Genomic DNA, 26718 nt, shown 5'->3' on the forward strand with positions numbered 1-26718 from the left:
GGTCCCAGTCAGTAATAAATATCTACTATATACCAATACAAAGTACTGATTCACAGCTCATTGGAGTGACGAACCAGAACTTTAATTCTAAAACAAGATATACAAAAACAGACAGCTAGATGGTTAAGCACTTTTGTCCCCTCTACATTTGGACTTCATCAGAACTGTCGATAACAAATCCATTTGTATAATTATATTTTCAACTTCACAGATTTATATATCAGCCCAGAACATCACAGTTTATTTGTGAAAGGTGTGAGTTGGTCATTTGTATTGGTATTTATTTTGTTTTATTGATTTCTCTTATTAGGCATAGCTGTTACTTTTTCATGGGCAAAATGGGAACACGGATGTGTTTCAGTGTTATGCCTTTTCTTAAATTATGTATGCCCAGGCTGATGAAGCCAAACATGTGACAACAGGCTGGACCTTGTTAGCAGGTCAGAACTTCAATTCTCTGTGCTTTTCTGAACAGAGAACTAAATCCATAAAGCTATGCATGCAAGGACTGTTAATGTTACTGCAAAAGCATCTACCACCAATGGAACAATGCGCTAGTCAAGTTTCATTACATTGACAAACTCTAATTACTACAATGTTTGTATTTAATTTACTGTATTAATCAGTTTATGGTAAGCATATGGGCAGTTGTATGAACAGGAAATTTAAAATATATAACTGTTTAAGGCAAGTATCTAAGACATCTGCACATCTAGGAAATTTGAGAGCTACGTTAAAACTTTCTATCTCTCTCTCTCCCTCTCTCTGTTCACTTGAGAAGCTCTCTAAAGCAAGGGATGAGGGCAAAATGGTTCAGACTGTCTACCTTGACCTGGCCAAGGTATTTGACAAAATACCTCACTTGGGCATTGTTGACAAATTCAGGAGGTTATGTACAAATCCTTGTGTCACCTAGTAGATAAACCAAAAAATATCAAAAGAATCACCAACCAGTAAATCCACAAAAACGGTACCAGGACCCCTCTTCACAGGAGAAACAAGTTTAATAGTAACCTTGAAGCGCGATCAATTACAATACACTTTTTGTCAGTTAAAAGTAACCGACTTCATCAGAAACTGAAAAAACACACACAGAACCATACGTTTAAACACAAGCCACTTAAATGCTTAGATGCTGTCACATGCTTTTAAATCTTGGTCTTTTTTATATATTGTTATTTGTACCTTAGGGTAATCCACCTGGTGGTGAGTATCCTAATAGCATAACAACTTTGACATATAAACAAGCGCAATATAATCTCACAGGGTAGATATTCATATTACATGTGCCGTTGATGTGCCAGCTTTAAATACTAGGCATTCAGGTTGAGTGGGATAAGTAAGTGAGATTACTGAAGAGGTCAAGCGTAAAAGAAGTATGAACATATACATCCCTTTGTTGAATAACGACCACAATAGGAATATTGGACCTGTATTGGTTGATACTACTACTACTTCTGGCAATTCAGACTTTTCTTGTGGCTTTTGTTGTACATTCAACACTGACTCCCACAGGATTAACAATATAATATTGAAAAACTGGGAGATTTTGACAAACGACAACGACTTCCACAATGTAGTACCCAGTAGGCCCAAAATAATATATAGACGGGGACCAAATTTGAAAGAACTTTTAGAAGGTACTAAACAACCATACACGACCAAACTTGGGATGTTTAAATGTCAAATGTGTAAATACTGCCACTGCATTGAGGAAGGAGTTAATTTTGTAATAGGTGACCAAAAATTTCAATCCTACTCTAGGTTTGATTGCAATAGTAGGTTAGTCATATATCTCGCTAAATGTTCGTGCTGCCCAGCTTTCTATATCGGGAAAACCGATAGAAAGCTAAGGGAGAGGATATACGAACACTTATATAGTATTAAAACTGCGAGAATGACTAATGCTTTGGCCAGACATGTACTGGACAATGCTGGCCACCATTTTAAATTTAGGGTTATTGACCAACAGATTAGGGACATCAGAGGAGGGTATGACTCTCTTAAATTAGAGAGGAAAGAACTCCTATGGCAATTAAGGACTAATGCCAACCAGAAACCAGGCATTAACGAAATGACATCTATCACCTGCATCCTTAAATTAAAGAACTTGGAAAGGTGAAAGGTGTGGAACAGACCTTAGTGGATAACACCAAGCCGATCCCAACTATTTAAAATTTAACATTTAAAATTTAACATTCAAGATTTGATAATTCAAAACTTCAAATTTTGAAAATTAAAATCTAACCCTAAATGTGAAATATATGGTGGGTACAGTTTTTAACACAAGTAACGAGACCCCCGGGTCCAGAGCCAAAGTGGTGGTGAAGTAATAAATAGGGTAACTGACCTACCACTTGTTTTGTTCATCTATCCTTCGTTCCTGGGGGTATGGTCTCATTACAAACTGTTGTACTAACAACACCAACAAATTTTAATATACACCTCCCTTTAACGATCAGGTCAGCTGTAAATTGACTTGTTTATTAGATCACTACAATGGTTGTATCATCTTGGCGCTATTTGCACCTACTCTTACTGGAATATGATGAGGCTCTACCTATAAGTACTGAGGCTCCTTGACTATGGCGGTAACACTATAGCCCACTCCCAAATACAATTTTTTAAAGATAATTGATAATGCAAGTTTTTACATGATTTTCAACGCTACCCGTAATAACAAAATTCTAAGAACTCTTATGTAAGTGGGACTGGCTTTAACATGGGATATTGCCTTCACTTAAAACGCTTAATTTACGTTACTTTTCCATACAAACTCATAACATGTTGGTCCCTGTATAATCTAACATATAGCATACCAACTGACACTCCTGAGGGGTGCGGTTGTATAGGTTAGTCCTCCTATACAGAGATTTGGCTACAGGGGCACTCTGGATGCATTGTTAATTTTGCGGCCTTGTATGGTCCAGCAGGGATGCGACGTGGGGCGACCCACATGTCAATATATGTTATCAATAACTGTGGACTACTAGTGAAATAATTTAAACACCTCGTAATTTTCGATGTGTTAGAGTGTATCCCCTTGTGGTTCCTTTGAAAAGTTCAACTGCACTTCAAATATTTCAATAAGTAATGACCCCACTGTTTTGCTGCTTATCATTCCCCCGTCCTTGGGGGTACTGTTTTTGTGCACACACACACTTGACTTACTATTGGTTTCTTAAGATTTTTTAACAATCTTTTAATAGTTTTCTATATACATATAAAAAATAATTTCAAAAAAAGAATTTTAAAAGAATTTTAAAATAATTTTTTAAAAGGCAGGACACTACACTCAACTGCACCTGGTCTATACAGGGGCGAGTCAACCACTCAACCTGAATGCCTAGTATTTAAAGCTGGCACATCAACGGCACATGTAATATGAATATCTACCCTGTGCGATTATATTGCGCTTGTTTATATGTCACTGTTGTTATGCTATTAGGATACTCACCACTAGGTGGATTACCCTAAGGTACAAATAACAATATATAAAAAAGACCAAGATTTAAAAGCACGTGACAGCATCTAAGCATTTAAGTGTCTTGTGTTTAAACGTATGGTTCTGTGTGTGTTTTTTCAGTTTCTGATGAAGTCGGTTACTTTTAACTGACGAAAAGTGTATTGTAATTGATCGCGCTTCAAGGTTACTATTAAACTTGTTTCTCCTGTGAAGAGGGGTCCTGGTACCGTTTTTGTGGATCACCTAGTAGATAGCCAGTTGGATCACAGACAGAAACCAGGAAGTTAGAACTGGGAGAGTCCTGTGACAGCTCCTTTTTGGCATTTACTTCTCTGAAGTCAAGGCTGATGTCAGTGGTCTCTGGCAGACTAAATTTGCAGATGATTGCAAATTAGGAGCTGCCATTGAATCTCACACTGTCAGAAATGTTCTCAAGGAAGGGCTGATACAGACAACCAACTAGTGTCAAAGCCATGGACTAAAACTAAATACCTAGAAATGCATAATAGTATCCTTTGGGAAGTCGTCCATCCCTGGTAAGTAGCATATTGACAATACACCACTTAGAGTTGACCCAGTAGTCAAAGACTTAGGGAAACATGTAGATAGTAATCTAGCCTTTGACCATCACTTGTCTACAGTAGTGAAGAAATCATTCTGTGTTGCACAACTTATAAACAAATATATAGCATGTAGATCCAAGGAAGTCATTGTTCAACTGTGTTTGGCATTCATCAAACCTATCATTGAGTACAATACCCCCTTTGGTATGTACCTAACCAGGCATATCCAACAAATGGAATGTCCACTGACATTGCTCACTAAAAGAATACAGGCCATAAGTAAAATGTCCAATGCAGACTGCCTCAAGACCCTATCCCTATATTCTGTCTCCTACAGGCTGTTGAGGGGAGATCTGTGCCTGGAATACAGGGCATTGTGAGTCCCCACTCTGATGGACCTCCTGCATATCCACAAAACAAAGAGAACCAGAATTACCCATTCTAAAGACTTAAAACTTGCCTCTGATATAAATAGGACCTGCTGGAGAGATAGGTATGTATCCTTGAGACTACCCCATCTATGGGACAGGCTCCCCATCCATGTGAAGCAGAGTTCCTCCCTAACCCAATTCAAGTGCAACTTGGACAATTGGATGGGAAAGTGGAAATTCATCCCTGGTTTGGGACCTATGTCTCTAATGGATACAGGTAACCTGTAAATGGTTCATCTTGCAGGCCTCTGCTTGTAACTGCTTCATATCCAAAGCCCCTGCTTAAACTTATCAAGGGTACCAGAACTTGTCACAGATTTGAGATGCATGGCTAGACCTAAAAAGGCCCTTGTGGTTAACCTAGTAAATACTTATGAACCTATAGCAAAAGTGAAGTGAATAGGCAAGGTGGACAGATGCCAATGTATATTTATTGCAGCAGAGCTCACCATACCGGACCTACTGATTCACGGTGAGAGTTCTAGTGTAAGAAATGCCACAAGGTAGATCACAGTGAACAACTGCACAAGTGGAAAGGCAATAAAAGCAATGCAAGGATTAATTATAAAACACAAAATTCAACATAAAATAGATATAACATCTGACAAAAGAAAGGCAGCTGGTGAGACAATGGTGGTAAAGAGAGTTAATAAAGATTTAAGTTAAAATGGATATTATGTCTCACACGCTACAGTAAATGGATATTATGTCTCACACGCTACAGTAAATGGATATTATGTCTCACACGCTACAGTAAATGGATATTATGTCTCACACGCTACAGTAAATATTATGTCTCACACGCTACAGTAAATGGATATTATGTCTCACACGCTACAGTAAATATTATGTCTCACACGCTACAGTAAATGGATATTATGTCTCACACGCTACAGTAAATGGATATTATGTCTCACACGCTACAGTAAATGGATATTATGTCTCACACGCTACAGTAAATATTATGTCTCACACGCTACAGTAAATGGATATTATGTCTCACACGCTACAGTAAATGGATATTATGTCTCACACGCTACAGTAAATGGATATTATGTCTCTGCGCTACAGTAAATATTATGTCTCACACGCTACAGTAAATGGATATTATGTCTCACACGCTACAGTAAATGGATATTATGTCTCACACGCTACAGTAAATGGATATTATGTCTCACACGCTACAGTAAATGGATATTATGTCTCACACGCTACAGTAAATGGATATTATGTCTCACACTCTACAGTAAATGGATATATGTCTCACACTCTACAGTTTATGTAATAGGAACCACAAAGTTATGTAAATCACATAAGCCCTATCGGAGTAGAAGGAATAAAATCCTGATTATGGTTCAGGTGACTCAAGTTCAATTAATAGTTTAGACACCTACTGCAACTGACATGGGGATGAGAGGTATTAGCTTGCTCACCCCTCTTTCGAGGGAATGGGTGTGCATGTGCTTGGGGTATGTGCTTCATAGCACAATTCCTGGTGATGACTAGGGAATGCACAGAACTGCCTATCCATTGGAGATGAATCCACTGAGCACATCATGTGTAGAGGCATTAGCATGTGTCAAAAAAGTCCGTTTCAGGCTTACACTTGGACATAATGAGTATGGGCAATGCAATAGGCCATAGGATTTAGTACCTACCTCCCTCAGTCATACGGGATAACCATACTGTAATAACAGCTACCAATCACTCCACCTCCTATTCGTCTAGAGCAGAGCCCTGTCCAGGAAGGGATAGAGCTGGAACTTGCCCCCATTATGAGATACTGTAGAAGCCATGCCATTCTGTCTGGGTCTGGACTACCACCCAGAGAGGGAAAGAGTCAGGACTCAACCTAGTCAGTGATGGGCACCATGGAAGGATAGAAGTATAAGCTAGGAACTGGACTGGAGTCGACTATGGCTTAACCCATTGATGGGTCACAGTGACACACAATAAGAGGTATAATAAAGACAAGTAGAGAATATATAAAAATAGTATATATTAAACTGTGTGTAAATCACCCTGAAGGTAGCACTACTGAAACAAACTGTCACATTAGCATCTATTTGGTGGTGTGGACACTGCCTCCAGATGATGGTCACCATTGATATGGCACCCTAATTCCAAGTGCAAAAATGGGAAAAAAGGGGTTGTGGAAGGATGGCTGAGTTTGAACCAGCAGCCTGGCAAAAACTGATGGATCATGTGGTCCAGAGGATTCTGAACACACAAGTCTACCTTTGGGATATATCAATGACAAGAAGAGACAATGATGCCCAAGTGAACAATTTGCTTATGATTGCAGATATTCTGAAAAGGGTATGGTATTTCAGCAAGTAAAGATAAATGCACGTTTTTCAGGAAAGCTGTTCTAGACATATTATTATTAATAAAGATGAATCGCCTGAAGTCAGCTGAGAAAATGGACCCATAGTGTGGGTAACCTAGCCTCAGAATGTTTCACATAAGGTTATTCTAAGGACTAGTAAGCTAGTAAGCTAGTACGATACCTTCCTGCATAACTTTTCAACATTTCTACACCTGTAGAAATGCATTACTGCAACAATGCTTCATGTAAAAGTGATTGGGAAAAGGAAACTGATTCTCTGAAGTGGCCAAGTCACACCGAGTATCTTTCCATTCCTATTACTTTGACTTGGGATGATTTGTCTTATGAAACTGGTGCTATTCAAGCTGACAAGTTTACAGATCATTAGAAAATACCTCTCACTCTTGCTTCATGGCTATTGGCAAAAGCTGTATGTAACTGCACAAAATGACAGAGAAGGCCTTAACTAGTAATTGTACAGACAAATATTAGCATTAACCAGTGATTACCAGTCCCTGGTTTTAAACTAATTCAAATTAATTTTATTTAAGCACATAAGAAATCTGACCCTGTAGAGACCTTTTTCAGCCATGACAAAGGCCATAAGGGCAAAAGGTAAATGCAAATCTTGTGAACAATTTAGCACAACCAATTAGTTAGCATGTCTTGGTGGAGTGAGAACAATTTGTTGCTCCCAAATAAAACACATGCCAAATGAGGAATAGGTTCATAAGTTCATAGGTTGGTACTATGCTATCGGCCCTAGGGCCTATACAAGCCTAGCCATAACAATTCCCTGGCTATTTATAGGTTCATAGGTTCATAGGTTGGTACTAGGCTATCGGCCCTAGGGCCTATACAAGCCTAGCCATAACAATTCCCTGGCTATTTCTTCCCACAATATTTACTTCCCTGGACCTCTGTCTAGCACAATACATTTTTATTTTATTTTATTTATATTTGTATACCAAGACAGTACACTGATCACAAATGATCTTATTCAAGCACAGACAGGGTGAATGCATTCACAAAAAATATTGTAATATTAACTCGGATATTACTTACAAAAATGAAAATTTGACAATAAAACAAAGGAATACAGAAATAGTGTACTAAGCAATTATAGATAAGTCACTCATAAGGTACATTAGGTAAACTTGTTAAATGATCCAACTAACATCAAGAAGTTAATACAAAAGATAGGTAGAGGTAACGGTTATGTAGAGGAAGAGGAGAATTTAAGTGATGTTGCCAATGGTCTGAGATGTGTAAACTTCAGAAGAGAAATGATGAGAAGGCATGTTTGAACTCTACATCTGTCAGCCAGAAACCTTAACTATTAATCCACTGTTCTCCTAGAGTGAGTTTATTTACACCAGGAAGAGGAAATGTAAATAGCCACATCAGCATTAAAACGTTGGTTACTTCTCCTGATAAGAGATACTAATGTGTTATGAGTGCCACATGACATGTCACCACAGCCAAGCACTATGGATGCAGAGGAAACACTTAATGTACCCACAGTTGAACAGCTGCCAGTCATTAGCAAGATCATTCATAATATAACACATACTCCAGTATTGTCCCAAAATGATGATGTCATAAAAGGTAAGTGAAAACATGACACATTTCTGTATTGTATAGTTCTACCCAGGAAACAATGATTCTTCATGTGTCAAGGTGACTTTCTATATAGAATCAGAGCGGTGATCCTTTTCTGAGTATGTTTGTGATAAATATGTGCCATACTGCACACTAGAGATACTTGGCATTATGAAGATAAAAACCCCGATTTTCATTTGTGCCTGCTAGCCTGGTACAACAAAGACACTGAAGCCTTAGATAAACATTGCACTGGTTGTCAGTGGGTCAAAATGTGTCAGCAGAAGTACACTTGTACCTTTAGAAGTTATAGTTATCTATAGTAGGTTGTTATTACTGGCTTTGCAGGAAGATTGATGAATTCTGTGTTATTAACTCCAAAAGGTGTACGCTCTGTTTCCAAAGGGTCTATATTAGAACCACAAAACTACAATTTCTCCAACACCAAGACATCGACATGGAAACAGCAAAATCCTAAAAGCATGAATGGCCACTTCCGCAAATTTCTTCACAAGGAAAAAATTAACTTGGCCGTTATCGGGAATTTTTCCATTTCTCCAATGTAGAGTGATCTCAGAGTTGGTATATTTAGTTAGGGGGGTATGGGGGTGAAGCCCCCCACTTAATTAGAGTTTGAAAGTTTGTTTTGCTGTTGTTCGGCCAAGCAAATTTTTTTCCCTGTGAAAAAATTCATAGCAGTGGCCGTTCGTGCTTTCAGGATTTCGCTGACATTTTGGTGTTCGAGAAATTGTAATTTTGTAGTTCTAATATAGACCCATCTCCAAATACTTTAACATGGAATCGACCTTTAAAAAAATAGGCATAATGCTATGGTCAATGTGTCTTAAAAATGGTTTTGTAGAACAAATTGTTAGGGATAATGTCCTACTGTTTACCTAAAAGGAATTTAAAGGTTTCACAAAGCAAAAGGGAAGGCCCAACTTTACATCTGTTGCTGTCCATCATGAATAATTAATTGCTTATGTAAAACTTGTACTCATGCTTTTCAAAATACCTTTAAAGCATACTTCTCAACTATCCAGAATTTTGCAAAATGCCCAGATTTTTTGCCTCATATTTTGGTCTGTTCCTCATAATCATTGAGAATTAAAGTCAGTTAACAACAGACATTTAAGTTTTAGAATGCATATCCTTCAAAAAGAACATGTCATTCTATCATCTTTCTAAGTTTATAAGAGCAATATTTAAAATCTGTTCCTAAATTTGGGCCTTTGCCCCATCATCATATCTCTCAACTGTCCAGATTTTCACAGAATGTCTGTATTTTTGCATTATGTTTTTGGTCTGCTTCTCATAAAATTTTAGTTTTCTGGCAAATCACTGGCAAATCATTGAGGATTAAAGCCAGAAAATAATGGCAGACTTTTGAGTTATATACATCATATCCTTCAGAAAATTCATGCTAATGCAAAACTAGTTATTCTATCAACTTTCTAAGCTTGTAAGAACAATATTTAAAAAGTGTTTATATTTTTGAGCTTTTGTCCCCCCAACTATGTGTGGCTTTGACCAGATTTCTTGCTCCTTGAGGTTAAGAGGTATGCCCACCATCATTTTTGGTGTTGTTCAAAATCCTTGCACTAAGATGGCTTCCAGAATTTCGGTTCTTTCAACAGTTCATGGCAAGTGATTGTCAGATCTAGACAGAGTGGTTTCTTGTAACTCGGCAAAATGTAACACTTGCAGTTACAGTGATATCATTCTTGAAAAGTAATGCGAGGCTGAAATGTGATGACGCTTGCTGAGAAAACATATTTTAGTTTAGCTTACTCATTTGTTAACCAGGCAGACAAGCTGATCTCTCTTCGACCCACTTCAGCCATGGTTCATGCAGTAAGGGCAGTGGTAAATGCATTACGTACAGGCAATTTAGAGTAGCCAGTCAGCAAGCAGCATTCTGGGAGAAAAGCAGAATAACTGTGAAAAACCTTGCAGGCACAGGAAGAACATACAAACTCTGTAAAAAGAATGGCTGTAAGTCAGGACTGAACCCCAGACAATAGAGCTCTGAGAAAGAGATCTTAGCTCATTAATACCTGTCTGGTGTGGAATGTCACATGTCTAGCAGTATACACACATAAGTGCATTCTAGAGCATGTTCTAAAAAAACTTCAAAAGCATAAGATAAACAAATGTGAATATTTTGTGAACAGTAAAAGCTATTAAAACCATACAAATAAGAGTGCTATCAGTAAGAAGTATTCTTTACAGTGATAATAATCTGGGCATTCATAGTTCTTTCCAAAAATACTATAATTAAGCAATGACCGACGACGTGCTGTGGTATATTGAAGATTTACCCATGGTTGGTGTGATTTAATCACAAGGGTGAAGCCCAAGTGATTAAACAAAGGCAACCGTGGGTAAATCTTCATTATACAATGTCTTCCTATTAATATTCAAAAACGTGCACACAGATTGGCCAGCCCAACCAGCATGCCCATTGTAAATCCCACAATATACCAACGGAAAAAGGTCCAGTCGCCTGGACTTTTTCCGTTATAAACTTCAAAACCTTTTTTTTACAATAAAAAAAAGAGAGAGAAAACGGAGCAATGGATACTTTATTTTTTCTGTTGCTTTCGTTTCACAGCATTGACGTACTGGGTATGCATGGGAACACAAGTCCCATACGCATGTGCAGTACATCAAAACGCAGAAGCAGTATACCACAACCAGCAGAAGAACAGCAATCCGGCATTATACAAAGATATTATTTAAGAAAAGTAAGTATTTTTTTTCTTAAATAATGTCATTGTAAAATAGCAATAACCAACTCCGTGGTTGTGGTATATTGAAGATTTACACACGGTTGCCTTTGTTTAATCACTCGGGCTTCACCCTCATAGTTAAATCAGATGGCTTCCAGAATTTCGGTTCTTTCAACAGTTCATGGCAAGTGATTGTCAGATCTAGACAGAGTGGTTTCTTGTAACTCGGCAAAATGTAACACTTGCAGTTACAGTGATATCATTCTTGAAAAGTAATGCGAGGCTGAAATGTGATGACGCTTGCTGAGAAAACATATTTTAGTTTAGCTTATTCATTTGTTAACCAGGCAGACAAGCTGATCTCTCTTCGACCCACTTCAGCCATGGTTCATGCAGTAAGGGCAGTGGTAAATGCATTACGTACAGACAATTTAGAGTAGCCAGTCAGCAAGCAGCATTCTGGGAGAAAAGCAGAATAACTGTGAAAAACCTTGCAGGCACAAGAAGAACATACAAACTCTGTAAAAAGAATGGCTGTAAGTCAGGACTGAACCCCAGACAATAGAGCTCTGAGAAAGAGATCTTAGCTCATTGATACCTGTCTGGTGTGGAATGTCACATGTCTAGCAGTATACACACATAAGTGCATTCTAGAGCATGTTCTAAAAAAACTTCAAAAGCATAAGATAAACAAATGTGAATATTTTGTGAACAGTAAAAGCTATTAAAACCATACAAATAAGAGTGCTATCAGTAAGAAGTATTCTTTACAGTGATAATAATCTGGGCATTCATAGTTCTTTCCAAAAATACTATAATTAAGCAATGACCGACGACGTGCTGTGGTATATTGAAGATTTACCCATGGTTGGTGTGATTTAATCACAAGGGTGAAGCCCAAGTGATTAAACAAAGGCAACCGTGGGTAAATCTTCATTATACAATGTCTTCCTATTAATATTCAAAAACGTGCACACAGATTGGCCAGCCCAACCAGCATGCCCATTGTAAATCCCACAATATACCAACGGAAAAAGGTCCAGTCGCCTGGACTTTTTTCCGTTGGTATAAACTGCCCCAAAACCTTTTTTTTACAATAAAAAAAAAGAGAGAGAAAACGGAGCAATGGATACTTTATTTTTTCTGTTGCTTTCGTTTCACAGCATTGACGTACTGGGTATGCATGGGAACACAAGTCCCATACGCATGTGCAGTACATCAAAACGCAGAAGCAGTATACCACAACCAGCAGAAGAACAGCAATCCGGCATTATACAAAGATATTATTTAAGAAAAGTAAGTATTTTTTTTCTTAAATAATGTCATTGTAAAATAGCAATAACCAACTCCGTGGTTGTGGTATATTGAAGATTTACACACGGTTGCCTTTGTTTAATCACTCGGGCTTCACCCTCATAGTTAAATCACACCAACAGTGGGTAAATCTTCAATATACCACATCACATCATCAGTTATTGCTTAAATATGCCACAACCACGGAGTCAGTTATTGCTATTATTCAATGACATTATTTAAGAAAACAATACTTACTTTTCTTAAATAATGTCTTTGTATAACAGCAGATTGCTGTTCTTCCGCCGGTTGTGGTATACTGCTTTTGCATTTTGATGTACTGTACATGCGTATGGGACTTGCATTCCCATGCATACCCAGTACATCAATGCTCTGAAATGGAAGCGACGGAGAAAAGAAACTCTACGTTGCTCTGTTTTCTCTCTTTTTTTTTTTTATTGTAAAAAAAAAAAAAAAAAAAAAAAGGTTTTGGGCAGTTTATACCAATGGAAAAAAGTCTGGGCGACTGGACCTTTTTCCGTTGGTATATTGTGGGATTTGCAACGGGCATGCTGATTGGGCTGGGTAATCAGCGTGCATGTTTTCAAATATTAATAAGGAGACGTTGTATAATGTAGCAATAACTCATGGCTGGTTGTGGGTAAAGCTAGCATTACCCACATGCAGCCATGAGTTATTGCTATTATAAAATTGTGTTATTTTTCTGTTGTGTTGTGTTTTTGTTGTTATTTAGGTTTCTGTTTTAGTTTGTATTCTTTCACTTTTTCTAAGAAAAAATAGTTACAGAGTTTTTGTTCAAGTTTATTTATTTATTGTATTTTTGTTTTAATTTAAATGCAAGTTTTTTTTAAATTTTTCATGAGATTTAAAAAGAGAATTATATACTCTTTATATATTTTAAATTATTGTGCACATTGGAAAAGAAACTTGTAATCTATAATTTAGCTAGTACCCCTGTGAAAGAGCAGTAAATTGAGTATAGTATTAAAGGAGCCAAAAGGATGAAGATTGAGTGCTTTTATATGAAATACTGGAAGGTCATGATAATCTGTCTGTAATGGTATTTCGCAGATATTTTCAGGTCCCTGATGTTTTATAGCGGTTGGCGATTTTCCCTTGTTTTATTGCTGTTGTGGTGATGTGAATGATACTGGTGATAGTTATTTTTCAGGCATTGGAATATGTGGTTGTTTGGGGACAAATAAGATGGCTTCCAGAACTGCAGTGCTTTAAACATTTTGTAGCAAGTATATCTTCTTTTGCTGGACTAAACAATGGTACAATGCAACTTTTGGTAGTAGTTTTATGGGCTAATATCTGTAGTTGGATTCAGCTGACGTATTGAAGCCATGCCAAACCTCCTTAAAAAACTTCTCCAAAGCCAACTTCATGCTACTGAAGTCAGAAGTGACAAACTTCACAACACCACGCAGACGGGATCTGGAAGTTCAGCTGCAGAATCCTACACTAAGGCATTGTACGAGCACATCCACTCATACATGAATCGTGCCATCCCAAATAGAACCAAGATGCTCTTCTCCAAAAAAAGTAAGCCAATCTGGTGGTCCCCTGCTATAAACAAGCTATACAACAGAAGGAAGAAACTGTTGCAGAAAAGAGGAAAATCCCAGGATGCAAAAAACTCCCTTACCAGCCTCAATAAGAAGCTAAGATCCCTCATAAAATCCTCAAAAGTTAGTTACAAAAATAAAATTGCCAAAGATTTCAAAGACAACCACAAGGCATTCTATAGTTATGTCAAGAATCTAAATGGCAATGCTCAGATCTGCTCTGAACTACAACAGAATGGCATTAAATATACTGATCCCAAGGATATTGCCAATATCCTGGCAGATCAATTTAGTGCCAATTTCACTCCCCTCTCACCCTCTAAAGGGCCCATCTCAATACCAAAAGATTGCCAAATTCCGATAATCACAGCCACACAGGTAGAAATAGCACTCTCCAAAGCTAAGAATACAGCATCCATGGGACCAGATGACATCCCAGGCTGTGTACTACATGAACTACAAAATGAACTGGCACCCCACCTAAGTGTCATGTTTAATCATAGCCTCACCTCAGGCTTTGTGCCCACTGAGTGGCACACAGCTACAGTTATTCCACTCCACAAGGGAGGATCCACCTTGGATCCCGGGAATTACTGTCTCATCAGTCTAACAAGCCTGATCTGCAAGGGCATGGAACACATTATCATGGAACTTATAAACAAAGACACTGGCAACCTCCAGACACTGGACCCCACCCAGTTTGGGTTTGTGAAGGGCTGATCTAGTCTCCTGAATCTGACTGACTTCTTTGAGTCGGTCTCCAGAGCTGTGGACGAGGGTAAGGAGGTCGACACAGCCTATCTGGACCTCGCCAAGGCCTTCGACACCATCCCCCACTCTGGAATCATAGATAAACTTACTAAGCTGGGCATAAATCCCTACGTCACTCGATGGGTTGCCAACTGGCTTACTGACAGAACCCAGACTGTAAAAGTAGCCGACTCCAAATCCAGCTCCAGACAAGTGACAAGTGGAGTACCTTAGGGTTCAGTCCTGGGACCACTCTTGTTTGGCATCTACTTCTCTGAAGTACAGGCCAACACTAAGGGACTCTGGCCAACAAAGTTTGCAAATGACTGCAAACTGGGAGCCATTATTGAATCCCCAAATGATGTGGAAATTCTACAAAAGGGCCTTACAGAAACAGATGCCTGGTGCCAGAGACATGGGCTCAAGCTTAATGCCAAGAAATGTATTGTCATCCCCTTTGGAAAAAAACATGTACCCATGAACTACCACATAGGTGGCAGGACAATAAACATCGAAAGTGTGATGAGAGACTTAGGGACACAAGTGGACAATGGTCTCACTTTCGATAACCACATCGCCACAACAGTCAGGAAATCCTTCTACATAGCACACCTGATGCCCCATTTGGTATGTACCTCACAAGACATCTGCAACAGCTGGAAAGGCCACAGAAATACATCACTAAAAGAATCACAGGCCTAAAGCAGATGCCATATGCTGACCGTCTAAAAAAACTCCAGCTATACTCTGTGGCATATAGTCTACTCAGAGGCGATCTCTGCTTAACATACAAGGCCATGTCAAACCCTGAGCTGTTGGACACACTCCACTTAAAGAAATCCCAATCCCTCAGAGCCACACGCTCCAGGGATCTAAACCTTATCACAATGAACAAAACATGCTGGAGGGATAGGTTCCTGACCCAGAGACTCCCCATAGTCTGGAATAGACTGCCCATAGATGCCAAGCAGAGCACCTCATTGGCCCTCTTCAAAAGGAACCTTGATAATTGGATGGGAGATAGGAAATTCACCCCAGGGATCATGTCAGTCACCCTGCTAGACAGGGGCCCAGAGAAGTAAATATTGTGGGAAACAAATTTCCAGGGAATTGTTATGGCTAGGCTTGCATAGGCCTTAGGGCCGATAGCCTAGTACCAGCCTATGAACCTATGAACCTATGAGCCATGTCCTTCTTTTTGAAGTGATTCTGTATTTTTGGGACTGAATTTCCTTGAGGCTAGGCAGCCTGTGTGGAAAGTTTTCCTTGTAATGTATTTGGTCATTTTCTTCTTTGTATTGAAAGGTATTTTAATTGCAGTTGCTGTAAAGCAATCATTTTGCTGGAAATTAGTTTTTGTGCTGAAGCAGAAAAAAAATCTGTCTGCTTTGAGCATAGCCGGCCTTAGGCATAGGCCAACTGGGCAGTCACCTAGGATGGTGCTCTACTAGGGGCACTTTTCCAGTATTTATTTGTCTATTATTTTGTAGTAAAGAAATGGTATGTTTAAAATATGTTGAAAAAATACAAGAAAAACTGAAGAATAAGACAAACTAGGAGAAAAAAGGTAATCTGGATGGTGTAGGTAAGCCAGGATGGGGGAATCGTTTAGTGTGTGTGGGGCGCTGTGGAACCCTTTTGCCTAAGGCACCAATTGATCAAAGGCTGGCTCTGGCTTTGAGTTTTTATGTTTACATTTATTGTTACCCGATGGTTTGACACTCAGAGTGCCGCTTTTTAGTGAACTTCAAAAAATATAACACATTTTTAGATTTAGAGTATTTATTGCTTGATTATTATTTTTAACAGAATTAGAGTTGAGTGATTAATTTATTTAGTTGAAAGGTAAGTAATTTCATGTTTAAACGGTTTTAACTGTGGTTAATATTTAAGGAAGTGATGTAGGGGGGGTGGAGCAAAGTGTGAAGAAGTCCTGAAGTTATACATTGGATGGGGCAAAAGCACTCAGTTCGTACTGTTGGATGTATTTTATATTGCTGTGGACTATTAAAAAGTCTTAATGTTTTCTGTATTCTTATGGTGGATTTATACAGCAATGTTGGATCATTATGGGCTTGTTGGGTTTTAAGTTTGCAGTTGTTTCCTGGTTCTCAGTCTACACTTTGGTGTGTGTGGATGGGGAAGGTGTTTGTAAGCTAACGTGTCAGCGGCGATGTTCTGTGTAAATGAAAAAGCAGGTACATTTTTGATTTTTTTTTTTGTAGTTTGATTTTTATTGTACGTACAACTTTGATTCTAACTTTGCAGCTTACGATTACCTTCGCCATGTACAAGATTGTTGTAAATACCGACAGGAAAATACAGCTACTCAGTCATACTTTAGCGGCCAGACTTTTTCCTGTTGGTATATTTTCAATGGGTACACTGATTGGGCTGTCCAATCAGTGTGCTCGTTTTTGAATGCTAATGGCGAGTCATTGTATAATATATTATAATGCACACAAACTACAAATTATATTTTTGCTAAACATCCACAAATTGTCATATCTTGGAAACTATGCAATCTAAACATATATATTGTTAGAACATGTTTGTTAACCAGGTAATAAGCTTTTATATGACAGCAAAAAAATTAAACTCTGAGCACATGTTTATTGAGATATTTACAAAAATGTGAAAACATACACTTGATCATATAATTAGCACTGCATCAATTACATTGAATATCTCTTTAGATGTGCAACTTACAAGGGAAATATGAATTGTAGTGTTCTTCAACAACATCTAAGGTGTTTCCTAATGTCAAGCAACCCTTTATGTCTGTTTTTTTTTTTTTTTTTTTGAAATATTAAGTAAGTATGAAAGTATTGCTTATTTTCATAATTACTAACAAATTACTAATAAAAAACAACAGCATCTCCACTGTGGTGTGATGTAAATGGACACTGATGATGAATTTTACTGTCTCCCACCATGGCATTTCACACATACTCATCATTAGCATGTAGGTCTTGCAGATGTGAAACTATAACATAAATATGAAAATATGAATAGTAAGTGGCAAACAGTGATTAATTTCTCTACAGCAGGACCTTCTTCAATTAGGTGACTTTCCAGCTAATAATCGGCTAATAACAGGCAGTATTAGAAAGGGCAAGAAATAATTAACAAAACAACATTTATTACTGTTAATATAGGAGGTGTTGCTGTAGAGAAATTGATCACTGTTTGCCACTTACTATTCATATTTTCATATTTTGCTGAAAATAGGCTCTGTCCTTGTCAGACATTCCTGGTCAACAAATGTTAAATAAATAAATAAATAAATAAATAAAACACCTAATACCACTATGTATGCAGAGTCTCTGAATACTGTACCTACAAAAGGCTCAGCTGTATCTGAAGAAGCCACAAACTCAAAAATAAAATCAGAAGCTCGACTCATATAAGTAGAATATCATATATCCCTCCCACTGACCGTACTAGAGCAACCAGATGGAGTCCCTGTAACATGGTACTGAGTAAAGTTCAAATCAAGAAAACATCTAATGTCAACACTGAACCAAGCCAGACTCAAAAATCTCACAAGACAGACATTGTGACCTGGTAACCAGAAAACAGTTGGAGACTCCAAGACAGCAAGTAAAACGGATAGAGACATCACTGGGCACTGTAAGGAGTTAGTGGCAATGTCCTGTCTGCCTTGCATGAAAAGTAAGGACATACTAACTAGGTTATAATAGATTAATGATATTAATATTAATTAATTAATTAACAATAATTGTTATGGCATAATAATTGTTCTAAATGGTGTGAACACTCTAATAAGGTCTTCCATCCTGGGTATGCAACAGATTATGGTGAGATTTCTGAACATCCTGCCAAGCATGGAAAAGCATAGCTTGCTGACTGTCTACTTTAAATTGTCTGTACATATTGCATTTACCACTGTCATTATTGCCCCAGTCAAGGCTGAAGTGCATCAAAGATGGACCAGTTTGTTTACCTGGTTAACAAAATGATTCAAAACTTCACTCCTGTTATGACTTGCCTGGCTAATAAAATTATTTATTTACTAACCAGGTATGCCTACTGTTCACACAATCCCTTTTCAGGGGTGATCTGTGAACAGTGTATGGTTAAGTGACTTAAGGTCACATGACAAGCAAGTGAGGGCTGAGGGAACAAAAACCTGTACCAGAGGAACTAAAGCTCACAACCTTAACCTCTGCACCACCTGCCAGAACATAATGATAAAACTATGGCCTTCAATCAGTGGATAAGAAGATGGTGCCATATGATGAAGATTCAGTGACTGTCACCTTGTATGAGGTATGGAATAATAAGTACATGGTGCTATACATAGTTATTCAGTTACTGTCGACCTGATGCAAAATATGGATCCTGCCAAACTTATTTGGCTCTGATGGGCTTTACCTCTCTCTAAGAGATTACAAGTACTGAACAGGAAATTTTCCATTCTAGTACTGTCCCTTTTAATTTTCAAATTTTAAGACAAAAAAGAAATAGAAAATATACAACATTAAAACTGTCAATAAATATTAGATGTTTCAGCAATAAAATACTTAGAAGCTTTTGAGTTTTAGACCTGAATGTCACTTTTAGGCTTCTACTTTCCAACAACTACGTTATCAGTTAGACTACATTCTCCATTTTCTCTCCTTTTTTTCTTTTTATACTCTGGTCAGAGCTCTAATTTAGGATTTCATTGCCATGAGCTCCCTCACCAGATAACAAACCCTACAAAGAAGTTAAACACTAATGTGTGTTGCCTTGTTTTTACATTTTCATTGTACGCCAGTACCATCTTAAAAGCTTTGCCTTTGAGAATCCTAAATGTACAGTCATATTAACAATGCAGAGGACCTTTGTTATCAACAATGCCAGCAACGTCCATCTTTAGTGGACTGAGTAACTAGTCAGAAAGCTGCTGATAAAAAGACATAAAGGAGTTAAAATAATTGAAAAATGATACTGCTGGTAAGTTTGATCTGTTCACGTTATTATAATGCTTACAGAGTAACAGTTTACTCTTTAACAGTTTGATTTTTAAAAGACAAGTTGACATTTTAAATATCATAATACACTGTGCAGAAATAAGGTGCAATTCCCTCAAAATTATACAGTCCCTTTCAAATTAATCTTATTTGCTTAGCGCTACTTTTGGCCATCTAATTATCTGTTGAAAGATGCTCTTTAAACGTTCATGTAAGTATGAGTATTTTTCATTTTGCTCTGTTCCCCGTCTAAATAAAATGTAAAACTCCATTTTCCAAAATGTAACCTCCCAGATGTAATAGCATTCAGGTGTAGAAATGAACAGCATTAACAGATATGCTATTACAAGAAGAACTAACTCAAATAAATAATTGGTGCCAAAGCCATGATCTAAAACTAAATGCAAAAAAATGCATTATTATTCCCTTTGGCAAAATGGAATTCCCTACAAATTACAATATTGACAGTACCCCCCTGAGTTCCAACCCAGTGGTGCGAGACTTGGGAACACAAGTGGATAGATATCTGAACTTTGACCACCAAATTTCCAACATGGTAAGTAAAGCCTTTTGCATAGAGCACCTCATAAGCAAGGGCATAGCATCCAGGTCAAGGATGTTATAGCTCCACTGTACTCGACCCTCATCAGATCACTAATAAAGTATAATGTAACCTTCTGCATGTACCTCACCAGACACCTGCAGTAGCTGGAGAGACCTCATAGGTTTCTCACTAAGAAAATACAGGGACTCTAGACCATGACCTACGTGGTCAGGCTGAAAGCCCTGTCACTTTACTCTGTATCTTATAGACTGCTGAGAAGTGACTTGTGCCTGGCCTATAGGGCAATCTCCAACCGTGCCCTAATGGAAATGCACATCCACAAGTCAAATGACAGAAGTGTCACTCGCTCTAGGGATATCAACCTAGTTGTGACATTAACAGAACATGCTAGAGAGAGAGAGAGATGTCTCCCAGACACTGCCACTCCTCTGGAATAGACTTTTTATTTGTGTAAAACAGAGTTCCTCACTGACCCTGTTCAAATACAACCTAGATAATTGGATGGGAGACCACAAACTTACCCCAGAGGTGGCACTCATGTGCCTTATGGACAGGGGTAGCTGATGTGGATCACAGACCCACTCTGTTCATAAATTCATTCTATGAATTACCCAAAAAGAACAAAAGGGGATACCTGGGATTAACATGGCTAGGCTTGTAAAGGTTCTAGGGTTGCTACCCTAGTACAATCCTGTGAACCTATGAACTTAAGTTCTCAAATATACCAGAAAAATCAGTAAATACAAATACAATGTATTTGCTTCAAATTGGTGATTAACATGTATGCGGCCACTTTTCATTTTCTGCCATCTTGCCCAAATAAACTAAATCACTTCCCTTAAAACTAAGCAGCCCTGGCTGCTAATTCAGGAATTTTCATCCAAATTTCTTCAAGTCAGCAGCAGAAAAAAAAATTACAAAGCCTTTTGCACACATCTTTGATGTATCCCTTATCACTATCTTCTGTCCCAGCTCTCTTTAAACACTCAATCAGCCCGTTACCAAAGATCTGCTCACCCTCCAGATTAAAGACTACAAACCCGCTTCTAGTCTTGGCACAATGACAAAAATATTTGAGACAGTTTTATATAAAAAGGTGTTTAAACACATCAATAGTTATGGCTTCCTCTTTGACACGCAACATGGGTTCAAAAACTCTTGGTGGGAGGATGGCATCATGGTTAAGGTTTTTAAGGTGTCTACCGCCCAAACACAAGCTGCAGAGTTTGATTCACACATGGGGTAATTGGCTAGGCTTAAAATGGCCTAATTGCCTTATTACATCTATAGTAGTATAAACAACAATCTTATTACAGCTGCAATGTTTTATATTGCATATTTTAAATGTGTTTTGTTCTATTATTCTGTAGACTTTTTCATGACCATACTTAAATGCTTTTTATTATATATTGTTCTATTCTATTTTTGGTCTATCATATATTGTTTATTGTTTTATTCATATTGTTTTGCACATGGAGCTTTTCTCCCCGGGCCGCTACTGAAAATGGACATATATCCAGCTAGACTAGCCCGGTCAACAAATGTAAAATAAATAAATAAATAAATGTTTGTACCTATGTCAAGATCATTTGACACTGTTGTCTATAACCATCTTGTTCTTCTTCACAAACTTAAAAAGAAGAACTTTGGTGACAACACAATTGCATTGTTTCAAAGCTACCTGAAAGACAGAACTCTCCAAGTTTATAGTAACAATAATCTTTCAGATACAGGCACATTAAACACTGGCGCCCTTCAAAGGTCTGTACTGGGCCCACTACTTTTTTCTTATTTATCAGGAGCATTACACCTATCCTGCCTAATGTCAATATCATAATGTTTACAGATGGCATTCATTGCTTGATACTTGTAAAACACAACAATCTCTTCAAATTGTACAGCACAAAAGTTCATCCGTATGCAACTGGTTTCAAGCAACCTGCCAGATGAAGTTAAAAACAGTCAAACTTTAGAGTCTTTTAAAAGAACTCTGAACGAATCCCTACATTAGGATCGCGTGAGAACTTGCTTCCATGATACTGGTTAAATCACCACTCGCATGCAAAATGATGGCATTATTTTACATTCAACAGCTGCCAGTCTCTTACATTAAATTACTTTACCTGTCAATTATATTAAAAGTCACAACCTTTTCTTCTACAAAAACAAAACATTGTATATATCTGTGTATATTGTTCTAAACTACTGTAAATAATTGTAAAGTTTGCTTTGAAATTCGTACACAAATATAATATGTTTGCCTCCTTGTATTTGTACAATTTGTATCACGTTTGATTGTTTTTATACTTTTGGGCCCAGGTCTTGACTAAAAAAGGTCAGTAGACCAGTTCCCTTGCCTGTAAACAGATTGTTAAATAAATAAATAAATTCTTTTTTATATGACAGGTTGTGTAGGGCTGCCAGTTGTCTTTCAGTAAAACGCAGAGAAAAGTTGTATTCAGTAGAGTTAAATGTAATGTTTTCATAAATACTGTGGTTTCTGCTTTCCAATAAATCTCACAGCATGTAAAATGCACAGAAAGTGAAAATGTGACCTGTACAGAATAAATCCTGGAGTTCAGTAAACATGCAGCACAGCTGGTGCAAAGCGAAACTTGCTTTTCATGTAGGTACATATCTGCAGAGCTTTGACTTCTTCTACCATCACTCTGCAGATCAGCATCTGAAATTTTAAACTGGGAATTAATGACCACAAATGTCTAGTTGTTGTTTATCAAACTATGTCTTAGTGGCAGCCATGTTTATAGTCATAAGGTAAGCAGACAATTAAGGAGCCTTACATCTAAATTATGGTTCCCATAAAATACCTTTGAGCTCTTAACTGCACTAGAATTAACTGGCCACTATATAGAGGACAATCATTTCAGACTTGTGGTGATCTTACTGTGAGAAAAGGAGCAGATTGTCTCAATGAAGCCCAAGTGGCAAATATTCCTTTCCTGGAGTGCTAAGTATTGTCTAACATTTTATAAAAGCAAGTTAAGGCTTTCTTTCCAGCTTCTGTTACGGATGCAGTCTGGTGGCTTGTGTATGAAACCTTGTATTGATTCTTCAGTAGCACTGGCTTTCTACTTTCTTAATCTTTCTTTGCTAATATCAAACTATTGATGGGTGTCAGTAGGTATATGCAATCTACGCATCTGTGTACATTTTCCTTAAGTAGATGGGCACCAATGCAATATTCCTTACAGAAGAAAAGCAGTTAGAATTTACATTTTCTGTTTATCCCATAATTTACTGTATAAGCAGTGATCTGTGTGTTGAGGAGGTCAGTGTTACTAAGTGACTCAACGTAAACATTACCCTATTAACACTAGTACTTTCTACTATAGCTTCATCCTTAAAATGAAAACATTTACTGTAGATATTCCCAGACACACTCATATTATTCACATATAATCAATCACAAAACACATTTATTTCAGACACACATACTTAACAACACAGTTATACATCCATTCAAGCACACACACACACACACACACACACACATATACCAAAACAAATAAGGAATATCTATATAGGTAATTACTTTAACTACTAACATTCACAAAGAGCTAGATCATGGTCAAATAGGACCCTAGGCAGGGCAATGGACCAGCTCCCCTACCTCCACAGCCACAGTGACACATTATATATCTGTCTCGCCCCATTTGCCATAAACACTGGTGAAACTTGTCAGGGTGCATACTTTAATTTTACAAGAATTACAGAGATTTCTTATAAAACCATTAGTTCAAATTTTATAGCAAAAACACTGATGGCCATTTGCTAAACAAAACAAACAATTTTACATTGAAAACAGATTTAGCATGAGCAAATGTAAACATGTTTTCCACTGAAACTTACAGTAAATGAAAATGCATCTGGCCAGCGTTAGATTATGCATACATTCATATCCACAGACATCCCCGAAACCCAGCAATTATATTGCAGCATTACTGACTAGATCCTTCTCTGATGCCTGTGTCAAAAAATTAGTAACAACAATGATGACCAATGTGACTTATTTTAAATTTGTTTCACACAAACACATAGTGGTCAAAGTATTCCAACTTAATTCACACACATACACGAGCACACGCACGTGTGCACACACACACACACACACACACACACACACACACACACACACACACACACACACACACACACACACACACACACACACACACACACACACACACACACATGCACACATGCACACACACACTAGTCCAGCAAAACCAGATTAAAGACTGTTTAAAAATGGCAAAATGATGAAAGTATAAGGTACTTTCAACCACAGAGAGCCTTCACCAGTAGTTATAGCCACTTTGTTGGCTGTGAACACCCATAATAGTTATGAAGAAATAAATTGCATGTATTTTATTGGTAGCTTTGGATGAACTACACAGGAAACTGTATAAGGATCACTAGGATCATACCATAAGATCCAGCCATGTGTAGCACACTTTAAAAAGAAGAGTATTTATAAGAGAATAATAAATATTGACCATAACATATGCTAGATCAATATGCACAATCTCTGCAGAAGTAAAAGTCATCTGAATAATTCCATATTAAAGACAACTATTACTAATTATTAATGCCTAGTTTGCTGCTGGCAAACAACTTTTGCATTTCAGTGCTTCATCTACAAATGCAGTGCTTGCTGCCCTTGAAAAATAAATTCCCTAGGTTACATTACAAAAATCGTGGCCTGGTGGAATAAATCCCTAGGTTACATTACAAAAATCGTGGGCTGGTGATACTGCCATAATGTTTTCTGAATTAGATCAGCTATACAAAAGGGAATGGCTGGAAAACAACATCAACAGTTTCATTGCTAGTAGGCATGCAGTCCTGGAGAACATGTAGGAGCCTAGCCCAAATTCTCAGTTGCTCCAGAGCAATGTCTGGTTAAGTGACTTGCTCGGTGTTACAGTGTGGGTAAATGAAGATGGAAAGACTTAAACCATGCACCTTTGCCACAGTTGGTAACACATTAACAAGGTAAAGCTTTAGCCCTTTGTGCTAAGTGCCAGGTTAGCAGCTTTGAGCTAAATGCTTTATAATATTATCTTGTAGAAAAGATTGCATCACAGTAATATGCAAAGCCTACATAACGGATGCTGGAGATCTGAATATTCTGATCATCACTCCAAATAATGCAGTCTGTATGATCTGATAAATGTCAACTCCTTTGCAGATAATGGAAGCTGTAAAGAAGGTGCTACAAAAATATTACTAAAATTCAACATATTTAGACTACTAAATTGCAACATACTTTGACTATATTATGCAATCCAAGTCTATTAATAAATTAACTTCACAGGCAAATACTAGGCAATCATTTTGCAGACTATTACATACCTAGCCAATAACCAGACAGGGACCTAAGGTGAGAATCAAACTCAGTACTTTGTGGTCTGTTAAATACCTTAACCGTTATACCAACAAGCCAACCAACCAGCCATGCTTTACTGCAATGAATAAAGCAAAATAAATAAAGACAATATAAAAGCTAAAGCAGCATGTGGACAACAACCCACAAGTCATACAAAAATCAGAAATATTACTGCATACGACATTTTGTTTTGGTGGGGCTTATATGCTTGCAGGACACCAACATCTTATTTTTACCTCCAGATTTCTTCTCTATCATCAGAAATAGCTATCCATCTAACATCATTCAGTACAGGTCTGACCTATTTGAAGAGTGTCTAATGATGCTGTATTGTTACAGCATATACCTCCATTGCCAGCAGAGCCAGATCACGGACAAGTGGGGCCACATATGTAATGAATCAGGCCCTGCCAACCCAGTATGTCATTGTTACTCCATACACCTCCATAGCCAACACAGCCAAATCACGAACAAGTGGGGCCACATACATAATGAATCAGGCCCTGCCAACCCAGTCTGTCATTGTTATACCATACACCTCCATAGCCAACAGAGCCAGATCATGGACAAGAGAGGCCACATATGTAATGAATTAGGCCCTGCCAACCCAGTATGTCATTGTTACACCATACACCTCCATAGCCAATAGAGCCAGATCATGGACAAGTGGGGCCACATAGGTAATGAATCAGGCCCTGCCAACCCAGTCTGTCATTGTTACACCATACACCTCCATAGCCAACAGAGCCAGATCATGGACAAGAGGGGCCACATATGTAATGAATCAGGCCCTGCCAACCCAGTATGTCATTGTTACAGCATACACCACCATAGCCAACAGAGACAGATCATGGACAAGTAGGTCCATATACAGAATAATGAATTAGGCCTTACCAACCCAGTCTGTCATTGTTACACCATACACCTCCATAGCCAACAGAGCCAGATCACGGACAAGTCGGGCCACATAAGTAATGAATCAGGCCCTGCCAACCAAGTCTGTCAT

General features: G+C 37.9%; 1 protein-coding gene across 1 annotated transcript in view; it reads left to right on the forward strand.

The window, feature by feature from the left end:
- Nucleotides 1-8279: 8279 nt before the first annotated feature.
- The window catches only part of LOC122797628 (protein THEMIS3-like), a 135298-nt gene continuing 116859 nt past the window's right edge, over nucleotides 8280-26718 (forward strand). The window contains exon 1 of the mRNA XM_044066171.1: nucleotides 8280-8397. Coding sequence (XP_043922106.1) covers nucleotides 8280-8397 — 118 coding nt within the window. The remainder of the gene's footprint in view (nucleotides 8398-26718) is intronic.

Source organism: Protopterus annectens, chromosome 3.part1 (genome assembly GCF_019279795.1).
Source record: "Protopterus annectens isolate FY-2018-M chromosome 3.part1, PAN1.0, whole genome shotgun sequence".
NCBI classification, from domain to species: domain Eukaryota; kingdom Metazoa; phylum Chordata; order Ceratodontiformes; family Protopteridae; genus Protopterus; species Protopterus annectens.